The sequence below is a fragment of the Leptidea sinapis genome, chromosome 6 (genome assembly GCF_905404315.1).
Source record: "Leptidea sinapis chromosome 6, ilLepSina1.1, whole genome shotgun sequence".
Classification (NCBI taxonomy): Eukaryota; Metazoa; Arthropoda; class Insecta; order Lepidoptera; family Pieridae; genus Leptidea; species Leptidea sinapis.
In genome coordinates, this window is record NC_066270.1 from 5,624,319 (window position 1) to 5,641,295 (window position 16,977).

The following is a 16,977-nucleotide window of genomic DNA, read 5'->3' on the forward strand; positions in this document are numbered from 1 at the left end:
TCTTTATTTGCGTTCACTCTTAAAACTTGGAATTTGCCGGTTTGCCGCTGTTCCTCTTGTCGGCGGCGGTGCCTTCAGCAGCTTCTTTCCATTTTTCACTACTTTTTTTTCTCTTCCTTCTTTTCACTTTTGAGTCTGAACTGCCACACTTAGTACGGCTTATATACCCCCGGATCTATTCTATTTTCAAAATGATTCTCCCATTACATCTTTAAATTTTAATTGTACTAGAAATTTCTTTTAACGATTTTTATCCTGCTTACACATTTGCATCCTGTTTTCTCTATTCGATTGACTTTATTAGAAATTTCCATTAACATCCCAAAAAGGTGTATCGAACCTGGGTCTACAGCGTCTGAAGTAAACACTTTTCCGCTGAGCTACGAGTATTGCTGACGGATCTGTTGGAATTATCAATGCCGTGATGTTTGACAACTCTCGTCGTTACATGTACGTGGGTAACACTTTAAAACGGGCCAGTTAGAAACATTGCTAATGAAATTTTTTTTGAATTTCATATTTGGAACCCTTTGGTAACCTAATGTAGTATATTTCCTTCATTTGTCATTTGTTTTTCTGAATTGGCGGCAAATCTAAAACTCTTGTTACACGTGAAAATGAACCTAACGCGAGAAAATTTTCGGTCAATGATTTATTATGACTTTCGTTGTGGGCTTACTCAACAACAAAGCTATGATAGGCTGCGATTAGCATTTCTTAATGAAGCCCCATCTCGTGCCACTATTTACAATTGGTTTAACGAGTTTCAGCGTGGACGTAGCAATCTGAGTGATGATCCGCGTGAGGGACGTCCTTTAACAGCGACTACTGAAGATAACATCAGAGCTGAGAGACGCATGATAGAGCAAGATAAGAGAGTGACCTATCAGCAGATACGGGCAAGCCTAGGCATTGGTATGAGTCAAGTTCAAAAAATATTACACAAACATTTAGGCGTCAGGAAGTTTTGTACCAGATGGATTCCTCATACTTTAACCTACGACCAGAAACACCTTCGCATTGACTGGTGTCGCCAAATGTTAGATAAGTTCGACGGCGGTCGCTCAAATGGTGTATTTGACATCGTCACAGGTGATGAAAGCTGGATATATTGCTACAAACCCGAAAGACAATCGGCTAAGTTGGTGTCTCCTTTCAAGGATTGACCAACTATAGTAAAGAAAGGATGAAGTCAAAGAAAAAAGATGATTGCCTCATTCTTTGGTCGGAAAGGTCATTTCGCGACAGTTGTGCTAGAAGATGGAAGGGCAGTTACTGCAGACTGGTTTGCCTGTTGTCTTGGAAAAAATTCGACAGCAGCGCTCTCAAATCAGGATCCTCCTTCACCACGTCAATGCTTCAGCGCACTCCGCAAAACGGACTGTTGAATATTTGACTATGGCAGGTGTTGAGATAATCAGAAAACCGCCATACTGTCCTGACCTGGCGCCCTGCTACTTTTATATATTCCCAAGAACTAAAGATAAAATTCGAGGTATTCGCTTTACGAGCCCTGAAAATGAGGTGAAAGCGTATGAAAATGCCATAGAAGAGACCTCTGAGGAAGAATGGGCCCACTGCTAGTCTCAGTGGTTCCATCGAATGCGACGAAGTGTAGAGAGGAACGTAGATTACTTCGAAAAACAATAAAAGTATTGGCAACTTTCTACATTAAGCCGTTTTTCATTTTCTAAACATTTTCAGTGTTACCTAGGTATCTGTAAGTAAATATACAATATTAACTATATTGTTGTCTTGTACCCTTAGTTCAGGCTTTGCCTAGTAATACTCTTAGCATTTCGAGATACATTGCATACAAGAAGCAATAATAGTTAGTGGATGTAAATTGTTTCAGCACCGAAAACTTGCCCTGAACGCTGATGAATAATGCCTAGGCACTGGCTAGATCTGGTTTTACATTTTTTGCACAGTGTTTCCACTGTGTTTATTGCACAGTGCCTGGACGGCCGAGTCTTGCTCGGATTTTTAAGAAGATACAAAACTTAAATCAAAAAAACTAAAACTAGGATTCGAACTGGGGTCTTTCGCTTTCCGGATCACCCTATGTCCCATCTGAGCTATTATAGTCTTGTGGATAGTGGCTTTCTCGTCCCCGAAACAAATCTGAATCTCGGAAGCGGCGCCAACGATTTCAATGAAATTCAGTAAATTAATATAATAATTATAACATATTAATCATTAAAATCCTTTGAAGCCCTTTCCGAGATTCAGATTTTATATATATATTAATATACAAGAATTGCTCGTTTAAAGATATAAGATATGAAGAGGTGATATGCTTTGTACATTGTTTGACAGGTGATAAAGGTTCTAGGGAAGTCAGTATACTTCAGACTGGGTGGACGGAGCACGGCTGCCAAGGGCAAAAGGTCCAAGAAGACGGCCCCGGAGAGCGCAGGGGGCCCGACTTGCACGGGCGTGCTCAATGTCCGCCGGGTGCAGATGCACGACGATTTCACTGACGAGCAAATGCTGGCGAAATCTTATCCTATAGGTCTGTTGAATAATTATAAGTATTTATAAGACTAAGGTTACTTATATGGGTACGACAAGCAGTAATGTGTAAGTCTGAAGGGCGCCGTACCTATTGAAATTAGTGGGCAAGTGAGACTTAACATCTTATGTCTCAAGGAGACGAGCGCAATTTCAGTGCCGCTCAGAATTTTTGGGTTTCTTTGCTTATCTGCAGTATCTGCTTTTTGCTGCTTACCAAGCCTGCGTTGAGAACTAAAGTATAAGGACAAGATTTGATTGGATTTGAGCTTTAATTACTCTTAATTAAATATAATAATTATGAATTATACTATAAGCAAAATGGTCAAATTGTAAGCAAATTGTATAGAGAGGTATTTAGTGAGTATTGCTTAATATATTGTAGAATATTAATACATTATTCTTTTGTTATTTGGTTGAGTTCTCGTGACAGTTTTCATCATGCTCGCAGAATTACTTTATTTATTTACGGCCTGACGTGTGAGTATGTTTGTTGCTTAACTTTGCATATATTGTAATTGAAATGATTTGTAAAATGATGAAAATGTAAATCTTGATTAAAAAAAAGAGTGGCAATGAGTTTGTTGCTACTTCTTCTCACTATCTCAACCCTTTACGAAGTTGTGGTAAATTCAATAAGAATTTCTTTTTGACATTCATAAGTGTTATTTCCGTGACCTACATGAATAAAGTGAATTTGATTTGATTTAAGAAAGAATATATATTATAATATTATGTAATCACGAAATACCCCCAAGTTACAATAAAAGTTGACATTTTGCTGCTATTTGTATCTTCATATTAAAAAAAAGAAAGTGTGTGTATACTTATGTATACACGCAAGAAGTTATACTTCTTTGGCGTAACAAAACAAATCCTTAAAATTATTTATTCGTCGTGCTATTCCACGTTTGTAGAAAGAACAATTTTTTAAAAATCGTGAAATAAATTATTGAATATTAACGAATACGGCTGTATTGGGTTGAACCCGTTGCCTGTCCTTATAATGGATGAAGAAACCAAAAAATTTAATTAATATCGCAAACGTCAGAAAATTTCTGAAAACTTTTATTTTTAGATGTCGTTGTGCGCGCGCAATGTCATAGTCAAAGAAATTTATCTTCAATAACATTATTTTTGCAGTTATAAACCTATTTAAATAAAAATAATAATCATTAATATTTAAATCATTAAATATTCGTTTATTGTATTTTGGTTTGGTTTGGCCTTGTTACCAATGCTCTAAATGAATAAAATAAACAATCAATGTAATTTGTCAAATGTAATAATTGTTACTTGTCAATTGTTTACATATAAATAATAATAAACTTACGTTCCGGACGTTTTTTCCCGGGTACCCCTCCGCATCGTCCCATAAGGAACTTCGTTCCAAAAGTTCCAATATTAAAGGACCCTGTGTGTCACTGATTGTAGTGGCTGAGGCGGTATCACCATCAGATAAACTGCCAACTTGTCTCGTCACTTATTATAAAGTGATTTAATTTTGAATTTCTTGGCTGTTAATAATAAGCTTCCTTTGAATTGTAAATGTATTGACGGTAATTATATATTTCCGTGCTAACATTTATAAGCATGCTGTAACAAAATATATCCTTTTAATTCCAGGCAGCTCACATCGAGTTAGAATCCTAGGTTATCACCTCCTGGACAAGGTCTACTCTATCACGGACCAGTCCAACCTGCTTAACGAGAAGTACTTCTCCATGTCGCAGTTGACGATCGGCGAGGTGGTCACGGCAACTATCACAGAGGTGACGGATAAACACCTGAGGGCTACAGTGGGCAGGGTGCAAGGTGAGAGTGAGAGAGAGAGAGAAAAGAAAAATCCCACAATATTAAAAGGTGTTATTAACTGTATGAAAAATATGGATTTATCTGTTTATAATATTATTGAACGAATAGAAAACATGGAAGCAGTCTTGTCATTCTACCGTTGATTATTAGCGCCAAAACATCACACAATTAAGTCACGATGCAGTAAACGATCACTGCATAAAATAAAGAGTGTTAATGATTTATTTATTTATTTAGAAATACCAACATTTGTTTACATTGATGTGTTATATATTTATAATGGAGACTAAATATAATGTTCTTAATGTCACAAACAATTACAGGTACCTACCATATGCTTTAATAATTTTCACAAAGTAAATATTAGTTTAAGAGAAGAAAAGACTTATATGCTAAGAAGTAATAATGGTTAAATTATTATTATAAAAGACTAAGAAATATAATTATTATTGCTACATTTTATTCACTTAAGTTACATACAAATAATTTACTCACTATATGTGTTTACCACCTTGCATAGCATAGGAATAGGAGAGTTCGCTCCAAACACACATCTTCGAACCGGTGGAACTAGCGGGACAAATGATGTTGAATCTAGGTCGATATTAGAATTTGCTTTGTCAATTACTTTGTCATGCACTCAACATGATTTTTTCGCGGCATGACATGATGACGGTATCCAAGGGTAACTGGTTCGCGTGCTTGACATATTCTCAATGTTTGTCTGATATGTGGACGATGTATGCTGTATGTATGATAAAAGAAATGGATTATTAAACTATACATAGTAGCTAGATTTGTGTAGACTTTCAAAAACAGGCGTATACTTTTCTAAAAGGCCGGCAACGCTTCTGTGATTCCTCTGGTGCTTCAGGAGAAAATGGCCGGCGATGGTTTTAATTCAATAATAAATGAATTTTCACCATAATATTGATTAAAACACAAAAACGAATGCCCAAAAAACATACAAATAATATTGAAATGGTTAAAAATAAAAATGCAGATAAACTTATTGCTGCAACACTGAATATAATTTGATATTTGAATTATTTAAATGACTCAATTTATTACAAGCATATAATTTATATTCCGTGAAAAATAGTAAGTCAATTTAGTTTTTGATGAGTTGATAGTATATCAAGCAGTTTCTTTTTGCAATGTATGGGTGCATACAAACTCTTGAAAAACTGACGCTGTGTGTTAAACTCTAAGGAATTAAGTATATCATTGAACAAAATCGTATTGCCATCGAGCCAGATAAATACTCCTGATACAAATTGGTACAGCGCTTTTAGAAAGCATCCCGAATTTCTTATTGGATAAATAGAAATCATTCATTTTTGAATTTAAGTAATCACATTTGAGATGTCTTGTTAGGTATCATTAGTAATCAATATAATTGTAGAAATGTCTCTATTTGCAAAAGCTTTTATCCATAATATTTAAATGCCATCCCACGAAAAGGCAAATTAAAACCAAATCTGTTAGTTACCAAATGAATATTTTAGTTCTGTATTAAAAAGTTAGTAAAATTTGCTACTACCTACAGTATGCATAATGCCATCCCTCAAGTAAAATTCATTTTATTGTATTGTTAAGTAATTGGTGTACTTACACGTGAAAAGTGATTCAATTTCGATCCGATCGTAAACACTCGCCTAACCGAAGTGATCCTATTTATATATTTATTACTAGTTGCTCCGACAGACGTTGTCCGTTATATAATAAATAAAATAATGTTTTTTATTAATTTGTCAATACTATTTCATATCATCAAGAATTATTTCGTAAAATATGCACCCTGTTGTTGTAATGAAATTGTTTCACAGCAGAACTGCCAAACCGTGCGTCAATAAATTCTCTCATAGAAATTATGTGTGGACACATCAAAGGAAAAACAAATTTGTTGTTTTTATTTAATTCCGAACACTATCATATTTATTCGCCTTTTAAACCTTCCCTGGACTTCCACAAATAATTCAAGACCAAAATTAGCCAAATAGGTCCAGCCGTTCTCGAGTTCTAGTAAGACTAACGAACAGCAATTCATTTTTATATATATTATTAAGATTATGCTATATGCTATGCGCTATTTTACGCCTCCATGTTATATATGCGTTCGATAGTTTATATCAGTTGATATACGATCGGTCGGTTCGATTCCCAGACGAGGCAAGTAATTTTTAGAAAATGTTTGAATGCAGAAGTACTAACTTTTAAAAATAACATAGTCTTCTTTCAGTAAAATAGCCTATCTTCGATATTTAAGGTACTTTCCCTTCATGTCCTATGTGATGTCATGTCATAACTTTGGGACATCCTGTATATACAATAATATTTCTTTAAAGTTATTTTGAATCCTTCTACGGTGATCACCTTAGACCATTACATTATATTATGATATCAATATTTCCCACGGACTAACAGAGGCCGAAATGTATAAACAATTTTTGTTCGAAGTGAATGGATTTCTAATTAATGACCGAACGATTATTTATTGCCTCGTAATAATTATTTATTAACGTTATGCAGTTATCACACTTGACTGAATTTAGTCATCTAAATTCAGAAGCAAATTTACAAACACAGAAGCTTCTCATCACACTGTCCTGATGAATGTAGTTTGTAACTAGCTGTGTAGTTACTGAATCAGTCACCACTGCAAGCGCGACGAATTAGTACGTGTCGTATAAGTACCTGGCTCCAGTGTTGTCCAGGCACCAAAAAATTAGCCTTGACTAGCCCTGGCCGTTTCCTAAATTAAAATTTAAAAAAAAAGGAAGAACTTGGATGAAAGAATATTTATTACAGCGCGAAAGTTAGCAAACATGATTATTATGGGTGTTTTAGAACCAGCAGACTTTAGAAATTATTTACGAATGGATTCGAGATCGTTTGACATATTATTAAATCTTCTGACAAAGTTTATTAAGAAGCACGATACTATCCTACGAGACAGTATTGGTGCAAAAGAAAGATTGGTCGTAACACTAAGATTTTTTGCAACAGAAAATTCATATCAAGATTTAAAATTCAGTTATTTAATATCCCAACCCCTACTTTTTTTATGCGGGAACACAAAACAAAACATAAATACATCCTACACGCACGAAGACCCACGTGCTACTGAAATCAGTACTAATTAAATGCGATTACACCTTCCTAAATGCTTTTCTAATTAGGCTTCTAAATGATTTACTCAGTCAGAAACCACACTTGCTTCTGAATTTAGGATGCTTGCTGAATGCGATTATACTTTTCTAAATTCAGTAATGACTGAATTAAGACGACTAAATTGAGTGAAGTGTAATAAGCCTGTTCGTTCTAAAATTTCAATGCAGTTATTAACCATTAGATCTATTTCGTACTTGCAGCATTTGTACCGCAAGCTCATGTGTCTGACTCCGGTATATACATGGACCCGAAGAAAGCTACCGTGTCCAAGTTGACCAGAAAGAAGTACAAGGTACTATTTTTAATACTATTTATTTTTATATCTTGAAATGGAGACATTTTTGATGTAGACGGCAGTCTGTGGGTCATACGGCCAAGGGTTGAAATAACAGCGCGCATCAACCCGATTATGGCAAACTCTTAAGTATTCTGATCTCCTGGTCTTCTGAGCTGCAGAAGCATTTAAGAGGTTGAACGCGCTTTTATGTTCTGTAATTTTAAGGCTATATAAACGCATTATTCCTATATCACACTCACATTAAATCACAAAATAAATTCATTAGCTTGTATTAGTTTAATATTAGAATTAGCTATTATCTTAGGTTTGCGATAATTTTTTTCAAACCACCACAAAATTCCCCAATAATTTAGGTTATGTCAAGTTATAACACTTCAGAACCTTAACTCGATACTGACATTGGTCTAAATTTTTACGGAAACTAATAATTATAATACTGTCTAGGCAACTGAGAAGAGGAAGCGTTTTAATTGCGAATCCTTGAATACGAAGTACAGGGAATTACCGGGGTTTGAATACTAGGAGGGTTTTATATACGCTGCATCGGTTATTTTACACTGAGTCGAATAGAGGTGAGTCGAGATGGAAACAAGAAGTCAGATGGATTTAAATAGAGATCTTTAGTGAGCGATTTGATGACAATCATACCATAGGAGGATGGCTCAAATTAACCTCTGTATACTTGTAAAAACACTACACTTTTTCAAATTTAAATATTTTATTCAAAATAGGATAAGATATCACTTATTGAAAGTCAAAAACTACCACCCATTCGAAAAAGTATGCCTCAGACCTGAGAAGAACGGGCACAAGAAACTCAGCGGGATTCCTTTGTTTTCTTAAAAAATATGGTTACAATGTACAATAAAACTCATTGTAAATATAATGCGCGGGAGTTGGGAATGAATATAATGTGGCCAATGAATGTATAGCGGTCGCTCCATTCCCAATCTTAGTCTGTTTATATATATAACGAATTGATTGTTTCAGGTCGGGCAGGAGGTGACGGGTCGGATCCTGTCGCTGGACGAGGGGCGGCACAGCGTGGTGCTCACACTGAAGCCCTCCCTGGTGGTACCAGACCTCGAGGTTCTGGCCAGCTACGAGTCCGCGAGGGTCGGAGCGCAGTACACGGGCGTTATTGGGGTAATTATAAATTCCTGGTTTTACCTTGAGGGTGTCCCGCATATGTGGGTTACGCTTATGTTTGTTGCCATATATGCTAGTGATAAAGCCAAAGACCAATAAACTTTATTTAATTGGACTTAATCTAAGCTCTTTTAAGTAGTGACTATAAATATTTCTTTTGAGTTACGGAATTTAACATATGTTCCGAAAAAGTATAGCTCGTAAGAAGTCAATCAAATAGAGTCTTTTACAATGGCTGTAATATACATGACTATATAATTTGTTAGCATTCAATATATGAATCGTGTTTATATTGGATGCAACACCTTAGAAACCATTTTGTTATGTAAGTATATTGCTTAACATTGTCATGGCGTAAACTTCATATTTATTCATGACTGTCCAGTCCATTCGCTTGTGGTCTTAATTATCAATGTGCTGAGTTGATATATGTAAGCCCAGTGGTTAGTGACCCTGCCTACTGAGCTAGAAGTCCCGGGTTCGAAACCCGGTAGGTGCAAACATTTGTATGAGTCAAATTCAAATATTTTTATGCAAAATAGGATGTGAAATCACTTATTGAAAGTCAAAAAACTACCACCCATTCCAAAATGAATGCCTCAGGCCTGAGAAGAATGGGCGCAACAAACTCAGCGGGCTTTTTTTTCATCAAAAATATGTTTTACAATTAAAGTAACATTGTACAATTAAACTTATTATTTAATAGCCTGAGGGCGGTCGCTCCATTCCCAATCTGTGGTATCATTAAGAAAGCCATTTATGTTACAGTAACCTTTACCACACAAACGTTTTTTAACAATTCTTTTGAATAACGTAATACTTTTGCTTTGAACACGACTTTGATGAAAATGGATGTTTGTTACCGAGTCATGGATGTTTATATGTATTTATGTATGTTTAAGTAAGTATATTGGATTAAATATATCGTTGTCTGGTAAGCCTGTACTATACAGGCTTTGCCTAGTTTGGGGCAAGATAATTTGTGTAAAAGTGTGTCAATATTATTATTATTATAGGTGATACGTGACTACATCCTTGTGTCGTTCTTCAACAACGTGACGGCGTTCGTGCCGCGCAATTTCATCAGCAAGGAACCCCTCGAGAACCTGGCGCTCGCCTTCCACATCGGCCAAATTGTGAGTCTCACACTGTGTTTTATAAACATAATAAACCATGTTAATAGTTGCCCTCTATTATCTTTATTATTCTTCTGTACGTGTGTTGACAGTGAACTCCTCCTAAATGGCTGGACCGATTTTGATGATTTTCTTTAGAGTGTTCCAGTGAATTTGAGATTGGTTTAGATTCTCAATACAGTTGACAGTGGGAGGCTCCCTTGCACAGGAAGCCGGCTAGATTATGGGTACATACACACAACGGCGCCTATTTCTGCCGTGAAGCAGTAATGTTTAAGCATTACTGTGTTTCGGTCTGAAGGGCGCCGTAGCTAGTGATATTACTGGGCAAATGAGGCTTAACATCTTATGTCTCAAGGTGACGAGCGCAATTGTAGTGCCGCTCAGAATTATTGGGTTTTGAGATAATCCTGAGCGGCACTGCATTGTAATGGGCATGGCGTATCAATTACCATCAGCTGAACGTCCTGCTCGTCTCGTCCCTTATTATCATAAAAAAAACACATAATTCTCCTACGTTTGTAAGTGATATCCTCCTAACGTCTGGACCGATTTTACAAATTTATCACGTGTGTACAGGACAACGTCTGTCGGGTCCGCTAGTATATATATATAAAATGTTCTTATATTTAAAAATGTTTATTTGTGCCGCCCGTTTCTCGCAAACAGACAGACGCGGCGGCCGGGTCTATGTATGGTCGCTGGACTGGGGGCTCAGGAAGAGAAATGTTCATTCAGTTAATTTTCGAAAGCGTTTTTCTATTTAATTATTAAAATAGCTACTTCTTAATGTATTATTTTAATACATTTATACAAAATTCTTCAAGTTGTAATGGAAGGTGTCATATTTCATATATATATTGATAAAATATTGAACACTTATAACATGATAATTGTGAAATTTATCAACGCGGGGTGGACTATGAGTTTGTGGGGCTCTGGGTCCTGTCTGATCAATTGCTGTTATGTTATATTTACCTAAACGGTATAGTCTTATATATTTGGTATAAATGTAAAAGATGTGGATAATATATCCACATCTTTCGCCTAATAAGCTGCACAAATTACAATATTACCAATAAAAGTACTAAACAGTATTTACACATAAAATTTTTCACATTTTATTATTACATATTTTATCTATATATATAAAAGAGAATGTATGTTTGTATGTTCCCTAATAACTCCCTAAACTATTTGACCGATCTCAATGAAATCTTTTGTAATAGATTCGTTGAAGCTCAAGGAAGGTTTACATATATAGTTTGTCGTGTCACGATCCCACCCACGCATTTACCATATCTCTCGAACCATTTATTGACGAGCCACGTCTGTCGGGTCAGCTAGTTATTACATAAAACCTTGTGTATTTTTTATATTTGTAACAATTATAATTAATACTCACAAATTTCATAACATTTAGGTATCTTGCGTTATAATCAACGTGGATGTGGAAAGCAAAAAAATGGTCGGCAGTTTGACGACAGCACCGTTTATTCCAGTGAGTATATAACAGTTTAGTGATGCAAAATAACTCTGTTTTAAAACCACGGTAATTTATATAGTAAAATATTTAATTGTTTGTTTCACTTTTATATACATTGTGAGAGACATAAATTTCTGATTTAGTATAAGCTGTTAATATATGATAATAATTAAATGTTATTTTTAAATATTACATGTTTAGGACGGCAGAAAGAAGATAAATAAAAACAAAGAAAAAGTCGCTGAAAATAATGCTGATCTTGAGATGGAAAACAATGATAGTAAAGATATAGTTGAATCTAAGAAAAGTAAACGTAAACATGATAGTACTAGTGAAACGGAATTACCACAAGAAACTGACATCAAACCTAAAAAGAAGAAAAAAAGTAAACACAAAGATGAAGATAAGGGGGAAGATGAAACAGCAACTGTGAGGCAAGAGACAGAGGACAGTGACGCGATTGAAGCTGATTTTAAAGAACCTCAACTGTTGAGTGTAAGAGAATTGAGAATGGTAGACTTAACAAATTGTAACACAGAATATGAATTAAAAGATCGCGTTCGTTTCTTCCTAAAGCGGATAGAAAAGAGAATCAAAGAGTATGACGTTATAGATGAGAAAATAAAGGAAATAGAGAACAATGGACTCAACACACTAAATAAAAAGATACACACAGAACTTTACATAGAGAAACTACAGCTACAAGAGCGCATAACGAAAATAATGGACACATTGAAAACAGCGCAAGAAAAGTTAAAACAGGTGCTTGCCGAAAAAGGGGAAGTTGTTGAAAGAAAAGCGAAGAAGAATAAAAAAGAGGGGAAAAAAGCTGAACAGAAAGAAGCGGAGCAGGAAGATGAGAATTTAGAAAGAATGAAAGATATAAAAGTCATTGGTAATATGGAGCCAGCGATAGCGGTGCCGAGTGCTAAAGATTTCTGGGCGGCGGATGAAGATGTTGCTACCAAGAAAGAGGAATCAAGTAGCAGCGATGATGAGGTAAGATGTATTTTTGAGATCATGTTACGTTTAAACTCAATAATAGAATTTAAACCTTGATTTATTGCTGCATGCGTAGCCAATGTTATTAAAAAAAAGTGAGCTTAGATTTAAAATAATTTATCAGGACTTAGAACGACCTAAGAAGAAGCGCAAGAAACTATCAACCGCGGAAAAGGTTGCCAAGGCGAGAGAAGAGGAGGAGAGAGTTAGGGAGATGGAACGGAGAGCGATAGAGAGTGAGAAGGAACCGCGCTCAGTGGAACAGTTCCAGCGAGCCCTACTGGCCAGTCCCGACTGTAGTCAGCTGTGGATAGCGTACATGGCATTCCATCTGCAGGTATTTGCTATGTAAAATTCAAGTATTTTTTTATTAAAATTTGATTTTGTAAATTACTTATTGAACGTCTAAATGTTCCCATTCGAAAATATATTCATATTTTTATTAATTTCTCATGCCTCTTGGATGTTTCCAAGAATATCAGCTTTTATACTATGACGTAAGTAAAATGATAATATCATGAACATTAAGGGTGTCAAGGGGCTGCCACGATATTAAGTGTCTGCCAATGACTAACGTGATTTTTAATAATATTCTGAAGGTGATACCGAAAAATCACACTTTATTATTTGATGTATTTAGATCATCATTTTACACATCTTTAGTACCGTTTACCTGCCAAAGCCACTATAATCCAAACTCCATAGTGGTTCATCGTTCTTACCTGTGTTAGGAGCAAGCGCTGAAAAACTTTCAGCTTTTATGAAATAACGTAGGTCTGGGGTTCACGGGCTCTTGCTCTATTATATTTCCTAGAAAGAACTACATAATATTTAATTATATTTTACCTAGAGAACTTTTCTTTCCCATGCAGGTAACATAAGTTGTAGAGAAATCGAAAGAGTGCTTCTTTCGTTTAAAAATGTTGTGCGCATATTTAAAAGTGCACCTGTCATATAGAACTAGAATTAGCGTGGATGGGATTTCGTTTTATTTTTTGAATGTCTTGTTCTTGAGGACCCAACATATTAACTAAAAATTATAATAATAATAATTTTGACTCACTTTTACACAAATTATCTCGCCCCAAACTAAGCATAGCCTATACGGTACAAGACAATGATATATTTATTTACTGAAACATACATTAAATACATGTAAATAAAACAAGTGTCCATGTTCATCACATAAATGTTTGCACCTACCGGGATTCGAGCCCGGGACCTCTAGCTCAGTAGGCAGGGTCACTAACCACTGGGCTATATGGGTCGTCAAACTATTAACTGCAAGCACGGACTAATAAAAAAAGGAAGACTCCGCGCCGTGATAATAGCAAGAGAAGCACCTTTGTGCTAGTGTGTGTGCGGTTACGGGGTATACCAGTTACACAATTATTCTCCCTTAAATAATGATATATGGCCACAAATACTTTTATAGTATTGTTTTAACACATTTTCACAATGCACGACGGCATTTTAAAATATTTTATTGCGACGCAAACTGATCTGTCACAGACGATGGCAAATCTGATAATGGCGGCCGATCGGGTTGTGTAAGTGTATGCGTGGGGCTATGTATTAAAAACGTTTACCGGCTTGTTTTCGGGCCTCACTGTTATATAAGGTGACACGGAGTCCTTCTTTTTTTACTCGTCCGTGACAACAAGTTAATAACTTATGTTAAGATAAATCCAGCATCAACATACTGAGCTTGAAGCTTCCTGAGTATCCGTTTAGGAATGCAGCAGACAGCTAGGAGTTTCTTCCGACACGCGAGAAACTTCTTAAAATTTATATCTTAACCAAGCAAAATTATCTGTAAAAATTATTATGCAGGAATAATAATTGTGAAATGACAAAGTTTATGAAAGGAAAACATTTGACTCTTAATTTAAATCATTTTATATAAACAAAATAGCAGAATGTCTTTTTGGAAAATTGGTAATCACGTCTATTTGGTATTTATTAGTCGACAGAAATAGATCGCGCGCGGGGAGTGGCTCGTCGTGCTCTCTCCACCATCTCTTTCCGAGAGGAGAGTGAAAAACTGAACGTGTGGCTGGCGCTGCTAAACCTCGAGCATCGCTTCGGCACCAAGGTCTGTGTAATTAACAGTTATGTTGGAATTAAATAAATATTGTCTTCCAGTCATGGGCAGAAATGACGGACCTCCATTCTAGTATAATATAATACATATTATATAGGTGGTGTGTGTGGTGGTATGATATTATACAAATATTACAGACTTTTTAAATTTGTGATTTTCTTTTTTATAATTTTGTGATTATTTTTGAATACATAATATGTATATGACATGTATATTTTGTGTAGATGATAATACAATGTAACAATGAAATATTATGTGCTGTAATCTTAGAATGTTATCATTATATTATGAGGTGGAGCTAATGTAATTTGCATGCCCTTTTTGGCTAATGTACTGATTCGTATAGGATTTTTTGTTAACTTGTATACACACATTATGCAAATAAAGAATTATTATTTGTAAAATCGAAGACATCAACATTTTTTCGTCTCCGCTTCACGTGGAATTTCCCAGGCGTATGTATGTATGAGGTATATGTTTTTGTCAAAGTTCTGCAACCAGTAAATACACCATTGCCCTTGGGTATGTATTAATACCAGTCTTCGGTGATTCTTCGAGATATTAATCTCCATTACGCAATGTGAATATTTTAATTGATTTTCTATCATTTGATTCCACTGCCAGGAGACACAGCAGAAGACCCTCGAAGAGGCGCTCCAGATGAACGAGCGGTACCAAGTGCACGCCAAGCTGCTCGACATCCTGGTGGAGACGGGAAACCAGCAGGAGCTGGTGCAGCTTGTTGAGCTGATGATGCGGAAGTACCGAGGCCAGCTGGCGGCGTACCTCGCTTGCGGCGCGGCCTGCTACTCCGCCGGGCTTCTGGAGAAGGCGCGGCAGGTCATGCAGAAGGGAGTGGCGGCCCTCGACAAGAAAGAGCGTAAGTTGTGATTGAACTAGCGGTGTGTGTACTGGCTGCTGGGGGTTGTATAGTTTGAAGCAGTTATAGTCGCTCCCATCTGAGACTGCATATCACAATATATCTTATATCTTTAAACGAGCAATTCTTGTATATATCTATTCTGAATCTAGGACACGGCTTCAACAATTTTAATGAAATTTTGTATACAGGTATTTTCGGGGGAGAGAAATCGATCTAGCTGTTTCAATTTTAAAAAATGTAGTTTTATTCGTGTTTTAATGAGAAACAGATACAATGACATTAGAATACTCTACCGCCACTATATACAAGACTATAATGGCTCAGATGGGACATTGGGTGATCCGGAAATCAGAAGACCCCGGTTCGAATCCAGATCTCGTATTTGTTTTTTTTTTGTTCAAATTTTGTACATTCTTAAAATCCGAGCAACGCTCGGACGTCCACATATTTATTAGTTAATGCATCAAAAGTCAAATGGTAGATTATTTACCAAGGTAGCAAACAATTTTTTAAAGGCGTAAGTTTATTTTTGTTTCCTGAACGCAGCGATGGGTCCAAATTACTTCTCTGGAGGTTAAAGTCGTGTTGCTGCCTAGATAGACTTTATCATCCTCTTCGAGGAACTAATAGTGCCACTTATGAATAAATATTAACGCACACTGTGTTATTTATAAACGCGAATTAAAGTTATTCCAAGTTTAAAACTTTTTGCCTTTACCTTATCTTTCTCACTACAGAATTACATGACAGGGAGAAGTAATTAGAAACTTGGAGTAACTTTATACTTACAGACTGACAGATATTGTTTATATTTTATTAATATACAATTCGGATTAATATGACATAGACATTTTTTTTCTTTATTATTATAGGGGGCTTTTATTCTTATGTACATGTCAGCTCCATTATAATCTAAGTACATTAGAAAACAAAAGGAAAACAAAATTCTTAACTTAACAAACTAAAAAAAAAGTTAGTAAAAGGAAAAGCAAGCTATACCAACAGTGTTCAACAAATAAGACTTATGGTTTCAAACAGACTTCTGGCATCCTTAGATGCAGGACGGGCAAGCATATTTACAAACATGCCCGTATCAAACTGTTCAAACCCATAAGTTCTACAATTTTGTCTCTACTAGATTGAAATCGGACACATTCATTTAATAAGTGCTCAACATCCTCAATTGTTCCACATGAATCGCATAGAGGTGGCTCCGCAATTTTCATTAAAAATTTTAACTTATTCAAAGGTAATAATTAGTCCGCACTATGGAGCAATACCAACTGCCAGATGGTAGCGATGCAGATACCTTAGAATATGGCAGCGGCAATCACCTCAAACAGTGTTCTGTATCATGTAACAGTGTATCACTTTAAAAACATAACAAATTGTTTGGATTTACAAGAGGGAACATCT

At 35.8% G+C, this 16,977-nt stretch overlaps 1 protein-coding gene across 1 annotated transcript in view; it reads left to right on the forward strand.

Moving 5' to 3' along the window:
* LOC126964784 (protein RRP5 homolog) overlaps positions 1-16,977 on the forward strand; it is a 30,888-nt gene that overhangs the window by 11,674 nt on the left and 2,237 nt on the right. The window contains exons 9-18 of the mRNA XM_050808036.1: positions 2,320-2,515; positions 4,141-4,329; positions 7,704-7,795; positions 8,792-8,947; positions 9,967-10,086; positions 11,510-11,587; positions 11,774-12,571; positions 12,699-12,911; positions 14,541-14,669; positions 15,303-15,558. Coding sequence (XP_050663993.1) covers positions 2,320-2,515; positions 4,141-4,329; positions 7,704-7,795; positions 8,792-8,947; positions 9,967-10,086; positions 11,510-11,587; positions 11,774-12,571; positions 12,699-12,911; positions 14,541-14,669; positions 15,303-15,558 — 2,227 coding nt within the window. The remainder of the gene's footprint in view (positions 1-2,319; positions 2,516-4,140; positions 4,330-7,703; positions 7,796-8,791; positions 8,948-9,966; positions 10,087-11,509; positions 11,588-11,773; positions 12,572-12,698; positions 12,912-14,540; positions 14,670-15,302; positions 15,559-16,977) is intronic.